At 49.3% G+C, this 13,856-nt stretch overlaps 1 protein-coding gene across 2 annotated transcripts in view; it reads right to left on the reverse strand.

Annotated features, from left to right (window-relative positions):
- The window catches only part of FGD5 (FYVE, RhoGEF and PH domain containing 5), a 109,081-nt gene extending 96,331 nt beyond the window's left edge, over positions 1 to 12,750 (reverse strand). The window contains exons 1-2 of one of the 2 annotated variants that reach the window (XM_081160537.1): positions 12,437 to 12,750; positions 1,950 to 4,626 (exon numbers count right to left, since the gene is read on the reverse strand). In XM_081160537.1, coding sequence (XP_081016663.1) covers positions 1,950 to 4,626; positions 12,437 to 12,449 — 2,690 coding nt within the window. In that variant the 5' untranslated portion in view covers positions 12,450 to 12,750. The remainder of the gene's footprint in view (positions 1 to 1,949; positions 4,627 to 12,436) is intronic. The other variant, XM_081160538.1, reaches the window with a different exon arrangement.
- Positions 12,751 to 13,856: the final 1,106 nt, after the last annotated feature.

The raw sequence follows: 13,856 nt of genomic DNA on the forward strand, positions 1-13,856 counted from the left end.
GTTTGGGTGAAGGAATCTTTTTTTGGTTTGTTTTCTGGACAAATTACAGATCAAAATAACATGGCCTTTGCATATGGCCAAATAGCTGGTGCAGTGCACTACCCCAGAGGGCACCATATATAGATTAAAAGGTGAATGTGACCAGAGTTGTACAGTGTGCTGCATGCACAACCCGACTAGGCATCCTGCAGCATAATTTATAGCAAATTCTGGAAGGAATCAGGAAATCTGAGTCCTAGCACTGATTTCTCCACTAAATTGCTGAGAAACCCCTGGTAAGTTCCTTTTCTTCTCTGTGCCTCAGTTTCCTCCTCTGCAACAGGACCAAACGTTATCTGAAGGTCCCCTCCAGGTATAAAGTGCTACGATTCTACAGAAGCAGATTTCAATTTCTGAAGGGCTGTCATACAAAAGAAATGGGCTCACCTGTCTGGCTCAAGAGGGAAGAGCCAGCATGAGTGAATTAGGGACATTAGAAGGAGATAGTTTTTGCCCAGTCAGAAAGAAAACCTTACAGTACCTAGCAACAGAGAAGGCAGCTCTGGGAGGTGTTGAGTTCCCTGTAGCTTGAGGAATTCAAGTAGAGACTGAGTTAAGAGGGAAACCTATTAGAGGTGGGAGGTTTGACCATATGCCCTTTGAGATGCTTTCCAACATGGAGATTTTACAATTTCAAAGCTTGGTTCTATTTTCATTAGTGCTAGGAGGCATTCAGCTAGGGTTGGGTCTCATCAAAACCTGCTGATAAACCATTAATGCCATGACCTTGTCACCTCTGGCCCTCTAGCCCTCCAGCCCTCTAAGAGTTCCCACACATGCACATCCTCCAAACTAAACTTGATCCCTCCAGCAGTGCTGGTAAACAAACCTTTTCATCCTAGAAAGAACTAATTAATAATAGCCTTGCCCAGGCTTGGGGTAGGGAGAAGATAAAGCCAGGGTGGGAAACCATGTAAAAAACTCAAGAGAATAAACCATACAAACACTTCTAGCATCTATACTCCAGCGACTGCTAATGCTAATTGCAAGTCGTTCTTATCTATTCATTATTGCAGGTCCCCTAGGAAGTCCTAGTAGCAACAGCTGTGTGGGATGGGGCTAAGTTAGTGCACACAGGGGAAAGAACCAGGATTTCCTTTAAAATTGCAATCATTTTGGCTTTTCATTAATTCAGATCAGGTACCCCCAAAAGAGTGTAAATGGTTGAGATTGAATTGTATTGCCTTTAAGTTGTATCCATAATGTATAAGGAAAAGCAAGATTTGGCAGTTATCCACTTGGGATGATCAATAAAGGCATTCAGTCAGTCTTGGGAAGGTGGGGTCAGAAAACCCCGTTTCAGTGTTTCACTCTCACTTCCAAGGTGAATGAGTTAAAAAAAAAAAAAGAAAAATCAGCTCAGATGTACCTCTTAAAGACTTCTATTCAGAAATTAAGCTCAGGGCACCCTTGGCTTTCTAAACAATTTAAGTAATCTTTTCTAGTTCCCTTCAAAAGAGTGTATATTTACACAATAAAAAGGTATCAATCTCAATTTAGGGTATTTTCCTGATGGTGAAAGATATTTAGTTTGGCAAGATTCCAGAACCTTCTCTTTGGTGACTTTCCCAGAGAAGAGTAGCAAAGCCATCGGCCTAGATGAGAAATGTTCCACAAATAAAGCAAATACACACATGCTCACATTTTTACTAAACTTAGCATTTTAGATATTTTTACATAGATTATCTATTCTGATCTTCTCAAATACTCTACCATGAGGTAGCATGCATCCCATTTCACAGATGATGTAACTGAGGCTCAGAGAGGTAAAACCATTCATCCCAAGTCACGCAGGTAGAAAGAAATAGAGCCTGAGGCTAAAAAGCAAGTACCTTCTGTCCCCTACGTCTAAGCTTGCCTCTCAGACAGTTACACTTGCTAAACAACAAAGAAAACTGATTTCATGGTACCTTTCTGCTTCCTGGTCTGCACTCTGCTGCTTGCTCTCAAAGGTGTTGAAGCTGCTCATGTCCACATAGCCGTCATTTTCATTTGCTGTAGACAGGGCTCTGCTCTGATCCTCAAACAGCTTCGTAAAGGTCCCAGCCCTTGCAGGCCTCCGGGGTGGAATCTGGATATTCTCATAGTCTGAGTTCATGGCTGGAATGTTCTCATAGTCCGAAGTGTCGGCATTAGGGAATGAGATGGACCGGGGCTTGGTCAGGGGCAAGGGCAGAAAGGGGGGCCGGGAGCGGTCTTCAAAGGACTCCACTCGGGATACCGTCCTGCTGAAGGGGACGCCTTTCCTCTTGCCATCCCTGTAGAAAATGAGGGAGGAGGGCGAGTCGGAAGCCCGGAGCTTGCCAGTCCGGACCTTAAGCTGAGGGGAGTTACTGAGGCTCCTGCGGTCAATTTCCAGAAGCCGGGAAGGCCCGTGGTAGCTGGATTCTGAAGAGGACCTGGAAGAAGACACATTGACATCCACATGCACTTTGTTCTCGGTCTTCTTCTTAAACGTTAGTGCCAGAAATCGCTTAAAGGACGATTTCTTCTTCTTGCTGTGCTTGTCTGGGGGCTCGCTCTCGATCAGGAGTGAGGGAGAGCTCTTTGTGATGGGCTTCTTGGTGATGCAGGCCAGGTCGAAAGGTGGTGGGATGTCGACCACAGAAGATGGTGTTGAAGTGCCACTGGACGGAAGGTGGTTCCTCTGGGAGAAACTCCCAGAGGAGCCAATAACGCAGGGCAGAGAGAGGTTGTCATCCTTCCTTTTGATTCGATGGTCCTCTAAGCCAGATGTCTCCGGCTCCCGGTACACAGAGACCGGGATCTCTCGGCCTTCTACAGAGAATGAACGAGGGTATAGAGTGAAGGCTCTGGGCTTTGCTGGTAAGGCCCTGCTGGCTTCCAGTGGCTTCCCCTCCAATGACAGAACCATTTTCCTTGCCTCCTCAGTGACACCTCCAATGCTAATGGCTGACGATGAGATAGCTTCTGGTCCAGTCTCTTCTGGGACAGTTTCTGGGACATAGCCAGCCACCTTCCCAGAGTGGGGTCTGGCCCTTGAGACGATGTTCTTCCTGTCAATGGGGACCAGGCCGCCCTCAGCATCAGAGTTCACTTCTTCTTTCGAGTCATAACCACTTAGGACGTCTGATGCAGCCTGTGTCTCAGGCTTTTCTCCTCCAGGGTCAGTCCCGCACACCAAGTCGACTCCCATCTCGTAGGGGTTGGTGAGCGCGTCGTCTGTGGCGTCCTCAGCCTCTGGCAAGACCACCATGTCAGGGACAGAGAGGCCCTCCCCCGTGTCATCCTGCAGGGAGCCACACTGGCCACACAAATTTTCAGCCACGGCATCCTGGCCTGCACACTCCCCCGACTTTGCTTCCTGTTCTGTCTCTAAGCCTTTCGCTGACTCGGAAAAAGAAGAGTAGCTTTCACTACAGAAAGAGGTGCTCTCTGTAGCAAAAAACTCATAGGGACTTCCGGAGAGTGAAGTCACGAAGTCATCCATACACTCATTTTCGAAAGGAATGATCTGGCAGCTCTCCTCAGCAGGTTCATCCTGCATGGAGTCCTCGCCTTCTGGAGCATCCTCTCTGGCCTCTTGGGTGACTGCTGCCATTCCTTCTTGGTCAGTCTTCTCACTTTGGTCAGGTGGCTCGTCCTGGTCATCCTGATTGCCACTGCCTATGGCATCTTCACACTCCATCTCAGAGATTTCAGGGCTGTCTGTGACTATCTCCATCTCCTGGATGGCTGTTGCCAATCCCTCATTCTCCAGAGGTTCCTCATTGGCATCTTCAGCACCCCCTTCAGTGGGCCTGTCAGAATCTGCATACTCGTCTGGCGCCCCTGGTTCTGCGTTGGCACAGCCTTCCTCACCATCCCCCTCTTCTTCCCTGGGTGTCCTAGGAGGCCCAGACTCTTTGCCAGGTGCTTCTGGGCCTTCTAAATCGACTTGAGTTAGAATGATATCGCTCGGAAAGACTGCCTCCGCATCCCAAGGGCCCCTGTCCTCCAGGTTGTACATGTTGTGTTCTTCCACCAGCTTCTCTTCCTCCTCACTTGTGAGCTTCTGCTCCTCTGTCCCCGGGTCTTGGGCACAGTCATCAGCCCCCACATTCTCAGGAATGGGGGCTACACCTTCATCAGCCTCTCCACTCAGTGCCACTTCGGCTGGGACTGCCACTTCTTCAGCAGCCCCTGTCCCCTCCTCCTCACCTTCCTCCTGGGGTTCCTCTTCCTTGGTGGGATCCGAAGGCACCATGACTGCATTCTCCACAGAGTCCCCATCCCTGGGTTCATCCTCTGTTGGTGGAGCCCTGGGGACCACGATGTAATCCTCATCGGCCTCAGCCTCGGAGCACTCCAGGTTGGACTGCTGTTCTTCATAAAGCCCCCTATCTACGCAGAGCAGCTTCCCGTTGCTGCATTTGTTCAAGCTGTTGATCATATACACACTGGCTCTCCACTCATTAGGGGTATCCAACCTGGGCTTAGGGGCAATGGGGGGTTTCGGCCCCCTCGACATGGAGTTGGGACTGTGAAGACTGTCAGGCCTGGGTGACGAAGGGAATTTGGCTGCCGTCACTGGTGTGAGGGGACTGGCAGTCTTTGGCTTGGGAGCAACTGGTGGTTTTGGTGAATCTAAAGGATGAAAATAGAGAAAAGAAGGAGACAAAAAGTACAGTTACCTTTATTTCCATTCCCATTTATCATTTTTGAGAGAACACTGAAGATGGTTTCCCAACAACCCATGTGAACCCAATCTACTATGTTTTGTCTTAGGTTTATGCCTCCACTATCATCTTTAAAATCCCTTGACCCTACACTAAAGATTCATTCTGTAAACAAAGTAACTAAGACCTTTCTTCTATACACAGTCCAGCTAACAAAACCCCAATGATATGCTGGATTCCTCAAATAAAGGTGTACAGATCACTGCACTCATTCATTCAACAACTATTTACTAAACACTTTCTATGTGCCAGGTACCCAGGAGACAATGTTGAACTTGACAGTCACCATCCTTGCTGCCCTCATAGAGCTTACATTCATTCTACAGTTAATTCATTGTATACCTGCATCTATTTGCATAGCATTGTAGACAGTAAGGTCTTCTAGGGTCAAGAAGAGAAGGACACCTCTTCTGGCTAATTATAGTTGAGTTAGGGAGACAAGACTAACATAACAATTGGAGGCCAGAGCTGTACACTCATGGAATATTATAACTGAATAGCCATTATCTCATTCCCTCAAGAATGACACACCAAAGGCTTGTGACAGTGATGTATGATTCTCTTGAGGGTCACCTCTGAATTCTACATGGTGTAGACTGGTGTCCAGCTAAGTGCCCTGCATCCAAATTTTATGGCATCCCAATTTCATGGGAGAAATGATATGGTATTTTATAACATGGATGTTTGCAAAAGGCCTCTTCCTTTGTGGATGGTGAGGATCTATTAACCAGAGCAGAATAAAAGATGTGGTACAAACTGTACACACAACAGGAGTTCAAGAAGCAAGAGCTGCTATGGTTAGGGAAGATATCTTGGAGAAGTTTCAGCTAAATTTTGCAGGATGGAAGTGGCCTGGACAAGTATAGGGCCAAAGGAGTAGTCACCCACTTCCAAGTTCAGCATCTCTCCTACCACAAGCCAACCCACAGCTCCATGCCTGAGCACACTTCAGTCAGAGTGAGGAAAGCAGATTTCCAGGAATGCAACTCCATCAAAATCCATCGAATCAGCTCTAGCCCATGTTCTCAGTGGTTAGAGCATCGGCCCGTGCACTGAAGGGTCTCAGGTTTTATTCCTGGTCAAGGGCATGTACCTGTGTTGCGGTTCCCTCCAGCCCCATGTCAGGGCGCATGCGGGAGGCAACCAGTTGATGTGTCTGTCTCACATGGATGTTTCTCTCTCTCCCCCTCCCTCCTGCCCTCCCTCTCACCCCCACTTCCACTTTCTCTGAAAAGCAATGGAAAGAATATCTTCAGGTGAGGATTAACAAAAAAATTAAAATTAAAATAAATCTATCAGATCAAAAGTACTGCCTGGCTTTTGATATTCAATAGTTTTTTGAATTCAATATATCCAAACATTATTTTGAATACCATCATGTAATCAGTGAATTATGTTTGTATCAACATGTAATCAATATACAAATTTTATTAATGAGATATTTGACATTCTTTTTTGAATTAAGTGTATTTTACACATTCAGTATGTCACAATTCAGACTAGCCACATTTGAAGTGCTCAGTAGCCACATGTGGCCAGTGGCTATGGTCTTGGTCAGCAGCACAGCTCTGACTTGAGACATCTCCATGGGACTGTCCCACTGGCACCTCAATTTCTAGATGGCTGAAGCCAAGGTGAATATCATCTCCCCAAATTGGCAGGACTGTGTTAAATTCAGCTGAGGCCCCAAAGAAAAAAAAAAAAGGCTGGGAGTAGTAATAATACAGGGTTACAAAGCCCATGCACTCTGTTCCTAAAAGGGTTTCATTTCAGAGCCTCCTTACTTGTACTTGCACATACATCTAATGAACTTGGTTGTCTGTTTTCCCAATGCACAGATAATTAGAAGGGGTAGGGAGAGAAAGTTAGAGCAGGAACACTGCAAGTTGTAAGATGTGGTAGCTGAGAGCAGGAAGGCACAGCTATCAAAGTACCCATTGTTAACCTACCCACAGCATCAACCTCCTAACCCACACCTACATTTGTTTGCATCAATGCCCAAGCCTTCCACCCAGAGTCTTTAAGATGTAACATGTGACTTTCCAACTCCTTATTTCAATAAGTAATCAAATATATCCTCATTTAGAAAAATACCTGTCCACATTAGAAAAAACAATAACAACAACCCAAATTTGGCGCTTAAACAGCTAAGCTCAATGCAGAGTAACAGAGTAAGCCTTTGGAGCCTGGCTGATTTGGATTTGAAATCTAGCTTTGCCACTTATAAGCTATGAAACTGAGCCTTGATCCCTTCATCTGTAGAATGGGTACAACAGTAGCACCTATTCTCAAAGAGTTGTTGTGAAGATTAAAAGATATATATTAAAAGTGCTTAGTAGCAGGCCCTCACATAGGGGTACTCAATAAACAGCAGCAATTACTGTTCTAATGAAGTCTTTGCCTGCCCCATATCTTGCCCTGGTATAAGTCTTGCTCTATACTTATATACAATATTATGTAACATTAGCTTCACGCTCTCAACATCAAGTGTCAGGCATCGGCATGAAATTATTCTTTGGGGGTGGGGACTCTCATTTCTCATCCTTAACAGGTGGTATTTCACATAAGCGCCATGAGACCTGACAGGGGGACAGAAAGGCCATGAAAAACGACCATCACTTTGGCTGCATCGCCCCCACCCCCACCCCATCCTTCATCCAATCAAGCTATTGATCTGTGGGCGCCATCTCCTCAGGAAAGGTTACAGTGGGTGTCTGAGGCGTGATCCTGCAAGAAAATGCCTTCCCTATAGAGCCCCTAGGAATGACAAGTATGTAGTGTCCATGCCCTGCTTCCAGCTAAGATTAAAGGATGCCAGAAGCAGAAAGGTCTTGTCTGACCCCTCCTTGAAAAATGAGGAAACTGAGGCACAGAGAGGGTAGGTGGCTGGCATGGAGTTACTCAGCAAATCTGGAGCAGGGCCCAGATAGAATGCGGGTTTCCTGCTGCATTCACTTGAACCTCTGCCTTGACCCTTTTGCCACTGTGCATTTCCTCTACAGGGGAAACTCGGGGCTCCCAGCTTCCAGTGAGGCAGAGAAAAGGAAAAAGGCAGGGAAATTGAGGCCAAAGAGACCAGAAACAGCTAGGTAGGTAAGAAATTTACATAAGGCTAATCCAGAGCTCAGAAATACTAACTGACCACAAGGTGGATGACTTTCATTTGCTCCCACCCAATTTCCTTTAATCCAATTCCATTAAATATTTCTTGAGCACCTACTATGTGTTAGGCATCATCTAGAATCTTTGACTACATCAATAAACAAAACAAAGACCCTGTCTTTCACGGACCTTATCTTCTAATGGTGGGATATAAGCAAATAAAAAGAGTATCTTACATATTTTACGTTAGATGATCATAAAGTCTATGGAAAAAGATTAGGAGTTGAGGGGTTTTGCAATTTTAAATAGAGTGACTAGGAGAGGTCTCACCAAGAAGACATTACGGCAAAGACTTGAAAGAGGTGAGGGAAGCCAGGACTCACCTGACATGTTCAAAGAGGCCAGAGTCGCTGGAGGGGAGTGAGCAAGAGAGAAGGAGAAGAGATGAGGTCAGAGGGGCCATGGGGAGGATACAGATCATGAAGGGCCTCGAGAGGGCGAAGGACATGCTCACTCTTGCTAATGTGCTGTAATAAACAGAAGTGGTGAGAATGGACCAGGAGACCTGTGAGGGGGCTCTTGCAGTAATCCAGGCAAAAGATGATAGAGGTTTGGAACAGGTTGGTGGCAGTGGAAGTGGTTGAAAAGAATCAGATTCCAAATAGGAAGGTATCGCTGGCAGGATATGCCGACAATCTGGATATGGGATGTAAGAGAAAAAACCCGAGTCACCCTTCACACACCATGGTGCAAACGCCAAGTGGGCCCTTGGGTATTCCAGTCTGGGTTCTGGGAGAGGCCTGGCTGGAGGTATCCATCAGAGGTGAAAGTCAAGGCATGAACCTGGTGAGATCACCAAGTGAAGGAGTATGGACTGAGAAAAAAGCAGGACCAAGGAGGGAGAGAGAAGGAGCCAGTGAAGGAAACTGAGGGGGGAACAAAGAAAATGAAGTGTGAGGGCTTCCAGCTTTGCTCCCTCCCCACCTCCCTCATAAAAAGAAACCGGACAGAGCCCCTGCCCTTGGTACAAAGTTATCTGGGCCTCAGACCCCCTCTGCTTGGAGAAGACTCAGGGAAGAGGTAGCACCAGGATGCACACTGAAGGACAGGGAGGATTTCACAATTGAAAAGGGGTCTGAGTATTCCAGATAGGGGGAACAGAGTGTGAAGAGGCCTGGAGGCAGTTAGATGCAAAACCCTTTGGAGTATGGTAAAGAGTATGAGCTTAAGTACGGTGGGGGTAGGAGAATTACAGGATGAGAGCTGGGGGTTCCTCCTCCGGGTTAAACTTAAGTTTTTGACTGCCCAGAACAGCATGGATGGAACTATTAGACCTCTGCTGTCTCCTGACTCCTTCTGGCTGCTGTATGAATCTTCTCTCTCCCTGTATCATAGAGTCTGGGGGTTACAGCTTCCCCAGCCTGAGTTATCAGTGCCTAGGACCTTCTGGCAATTTGCTATGCCTGAGGATGACTCAAATATCCTTCAAGCCAAGATGCCAAGAGTTAACTGGAGGTAGGGGAACCACAGTGACAGGAGGAAGAGATTTTTAACAGCTTCTGGTGATAGAAATCATCCCCAGCCAGCCCCTGGTACCAGTTTATATTTTCTTTCTCTATTTTAATTAAATATCTGTCACTCACAGACTCATGCTTACTGCTCCCTTGTCAGCTATGTAGAGGTTCAATTAGAAGGGATATTGGAAGGAGCACTGAACTGGGAGTCGTGAGCTCTGATCTCCACTCCTGGCTCTGCCCTTAATTGGAGGTGTGACCTTGGGCAAGTCCCTTTTCCTCCTGGAGCCTCAGTTTTCCCAGTTGTAGAGTGAGAGGGCTGCACCAGTCAGTAAGTGCCTTCTGCTCTGGCTGACTACGCCTATTAAACCCATGGCTCTTCTTATGACGTCCCCTGACATCCCTGTCTTTAGTCCCTGAGTCTGTTTCAACTGCAGTTCACTATACTCCCCCCGGAACGCTCATAACCATATGTTTCAAGAGTAATTATCTTCCAATTTCACCTTTCAATTGCATCTTAATTTAACTTTCATTCCTGGGTGCCTGCTGGAATGTCCAGGCCAAGGCTGATGATTTCTAATTAAGCTGCTGGTAAGCTAATCCAGTGATCCACGACAGGGCTTTTACTGGAAGACAGCGTGGGACTGAGGTGGAGGAGCATGGGTCCCAGGTTCAGATAGACCTGGACTTCAATCCCAGCTCTGCCATATATCAGCTGTGTGATCTTGGGCATATCACTGCCTCTCTAAGCCTCAGTTTCTTCCTTGGTAACATGGAAGAAATACCCCCTTTTTTCTTAAGGCTGTTGAGAAGTTCAAGGGAAATAACAGACATAAGATGACTAACAAAGTCAACTGGCAAACATTTCCTGTGTACCTACTATGTTAGGCGCTAGAAAAAAAGCAGGCTATCAAACTGGACAGTCTGTGTTTCAATTCTATCTTGGCTCCCCATTAAGTCAGTTACCATTAAATCCCTGCAGCTCAGTTTTCCCATCTATAAAATGAAGATAGCAAGAGTACTCACCTCGTCAGGTCAATGTGAAGTAAAACACTTAAAGCAGTACCTGATTCATAGTAAGTACCCAATAAATATTAGGTAGTATTTATTGGTCACTTATAGTGTGACAGACACCATTCCAGGCACCTTACATACTGTACTTTATTGAATCATGAGAGCTCAAAGACCAAGATCTTATTATCCTTATTTTTCAGATGAAGAAACTGAGGCACAGAGAGGTTAAGTAACCTGCTCAGGGTCACATAACTAAGTATATGGTGGTTCTGAGATTCAGTCCCATGGAGTCTGTGAACCACTATGCTACACAGCACACAGAAATCATTATGTGAAGTTTCTAGCATTGCCATCACAGAGAAAAAAGAACCAAGTTTATGCTGGACACAAATTACAGGTGGCTGAACCCCAGAGTGGCAACTGCTAAGATTTACTGGAACTAAAACAGCCTCTCAATTTATTCCTGCTCACTCCATCTCCCAGATTCTCAGAGAAGGGAGGGTTTGCCCAAGCCTCATGCAGGGAAACGTGGGAAAACTGGAACCGCTCTCACCATTGTTTTAAAGCAAGTTTTATTAGGAGCGTAGGAAAAAGCTAGCCTGGCTGTGTCCAGGCTGTGCCAGAACAGGCAGGAGGCGACCTTCTTCCTCAAAGGAGTGGCTGTCTGGGCGCAGGGGCCCTTCTCCAGCCTTTTCCAGTCCCTCAAAGTGGCACCCTGCTCCTACCTCCCCCCACCATCCTGTGGCCCACACTCTAACTGTCCAGGCATTCACATGCTCAGCAACAACAGGACCTGGACACAGGAGGCGGCTGCCACACTCCTAAGTCTCCAAGTGGCTCCTTTTTTCAGGTCAGTCCAGTCAATGTCTCCTGTCTGCACCTCACTCCTAAGACAATGACTTTTTTTCATTTTAAACATTTTAAAAAGAACCCCCTCCCCCCATACACACACCCCAGCAGCAGGATATGGTTCTAAGACAGGCAAAATGGTGGCTTCCTGTTTCTTTAGGGACGTCTGTTTTGGAGTATGGCTTCAGACAAGGGTGTTGGTTGGGAAAGAGGGCTGCCTTTTGCTTAATTCTAAGAGAGAGGGAGAAAAAAGAGTGACAATCGCTCCTTGGCAGGAGGATGAAGCAAGTTTGCTGGGACTGTTCCACTGCAAACTCCCCTCTTTGAGGGAACTTTCTGCCTTCCCTGTGGATGGAGTCGGGAATCCCGGGAACTAGATTCCAGGCACCGCCCATCTCTAAGTCTCAGTCGCTAAATCTGTTAAATGGCATTCCTCTGGAGAGATCGCTAATATTTACTGTCAAACGCAGTCTGGATTGCACGGAATCCGTGAACTGGCGAGTCTCACAGGGCAGAGACGGGAGGGCTGGGAGGGAATGCCTGGAGTGCGGCTCAGCCCAGCTCAGCCCAGGAGCGTCCCCTAGGCGTTCGGTCCCCGGGGAGAGGCACAAAGAGGGCCCGGACCCAGGCCCTGCCAGGGAGGGGGTGCAGCCGGGGGCGGTGGGAGGAGATGATTTATGGCTTTTTAATCCTATCCGGAGAGTAAGCTCCAAGTCTCGGGGTCTGGAGAGAGAGAAGGGAGCAGAAATTCTCTTAAGGGTGCGCCTCCAAGTGATGAAGGACCAGGAATAGATCCCGATGTGGGGAAGAGCGTGGACGGATCCCGCGTGCCGGGAGGGGTCCCTGAGGGGCCAGCGAGGGTCTGGCGGGGTAAGGGGGTAGGGGCGCGACCAAGTTGCCTCTGTGAAGGGGGCGTCTTTCTCCGTTGCCGAGGGCACCCTCATTCCGGGGGCACATGGGAGTGGGCTGAGGGCATACACGGCCAGGGTGAGGCCTCGCTAAGACTGAGGGGGCGTCCCTGAGGCGGGGCAACTCCGACCCGGGCCCCAGAAGAGTCTCAGCCTCCTCGGAGAGGGGACTCCGGACCCGCCCATATCTCGATAGAAGCCCAGCAGAGTAGGAAGGTCGAGGGATTCTCGGCCGTCGCTCCAGGCGCCCCGCGGGCGTCAACTTGGAGCGCCTGGCCGGGGCCCCCTCACGCGCGTCCCTCGGCGCCCGAGGTCGCGCGAAGCCTCCTACCTGCTCTGTTCATCTTCCCGCTCGAGGAGCCCGGGGCCGCCCGTCGGTCCGTCAGTGCAGCGCGAGTCCTCGAGCAGCCTCACTCCATAGTCTCATGGAGGGTCCCGAACCCCCTGGCACCCGCCCCGCCCCTCGGCGCGCGCCGGACTCCCTGAGGGGGGCAGGGCTCGCTGAGGGGTGCAGGGCCGGTGGGGGCGCGGGGCGCGAGCCTCCAGGGCTGGGCGGGGCCGGGGAGAGGTGCGCGAGCGCGGGGCTTGCGAGGCGGCAGCCCGGACAGCACGCGGCGTCGCGTTCAATCAGACTCGGCGCTGGGCGCTGGACAAGTGGGGGCGCCGGGCTCGAGCCTCGGGCTGGGCGGGGCGGCGCGGGCTGGGCGGGGAGGGGGCGCTAGCGCGCCGCGTGGGGGGCGGTGGCCGGAGCGGCGCGCGGCGTCGCGTCCGCTTGGGGCTCCCGGCTCAGCGCCCGGTGCGCTGCGCTCTGGCCGCGGCGCCTCTGCGGGCGCTGCCGGTGCCGCCGCGCCTCCGCCCCCTCCTAGACGTTTCCTCCGGCTCCGAAGAGGAAGGCTTCCTCCCCCCCTCCCGCCTTTCTGCTCAGTCAGGGATCGAGGGAGTCGAGGGGGCCAGGCGTCTCCGTGCATATTTAAAGGGACAGTGGCCACGGGGACTCCGAGAGCCGCGCGAGGTTCTAGGGACTAGCATCGGGGTCGGGGGAAGACAGCGAGTTGGTCTTCTGGGGACTTCCTCGTGCCTTTGCCACACGGACCGTCCATCTTTATTTTCATTTTCATGGACATTGATTCTGTCCGGCGCGAGACGCTGTGCTGAGTGCCCAACAGGACAGCCCCAAATTCTTGCCCTCGTGGAGCTTAAATGGGAGGCACAAGACAAGCAATGAATATCATTTCAGAGAGTAATAAGTGCCTTGAGGGAGATAAAACCGGGGTAATGGGGCAGAGCAGTGGCTCTCTGAAGTGTGCGAACCAGCATGGGAATTGTTAAAAATGCAAATTCCCGGGACCCTCCCCAGACTTAATCAGAAATCTCATATTTAACAAACCCCTAAGGTCGTTCTGATGAAAGCTGAAGTTTGAGAACCACTGGAGTACAGAATGGGTGATCAAAGAAGGCCTCCCTGAGGAAGTGATGTTGAAAGGGAGACCTGTTGGATGAGAAGTCTGTTTTTGTTTACTTCCCGCAGTGTGACCAGGACCTCGCTGGGACCAGGCTTAGTGCTGGGCAATATGGATACCCGCCCTGCCCCACCCAAGCCTCCACCTCGAGCTCCGGTCTGATTGTACATACAAACATAGTCAGATAGTTATGCTTCCCCGGACAAGTGCTGGGATGGGGAGAGGGATGCACAGGAACTTCTGGGAACTATGAAATGGCTCCAAAGTGGAGGAGTTTCAAGCAAAGGAAAG

The sequence above is a fragment of the Miniopterus schreibersii genome (assembly GCF_964146895.1).
Source record: "Miniopterus schreibersii genome assembly, chromosome: 15".
In the NCBI taxonomy this organism is placed as follows: Eukaryota; Metazoa; Chordata; class Mammalia; order Chiroptera; family Miniopteridae; genus Miniopterus; species Miniopterus schreibersii.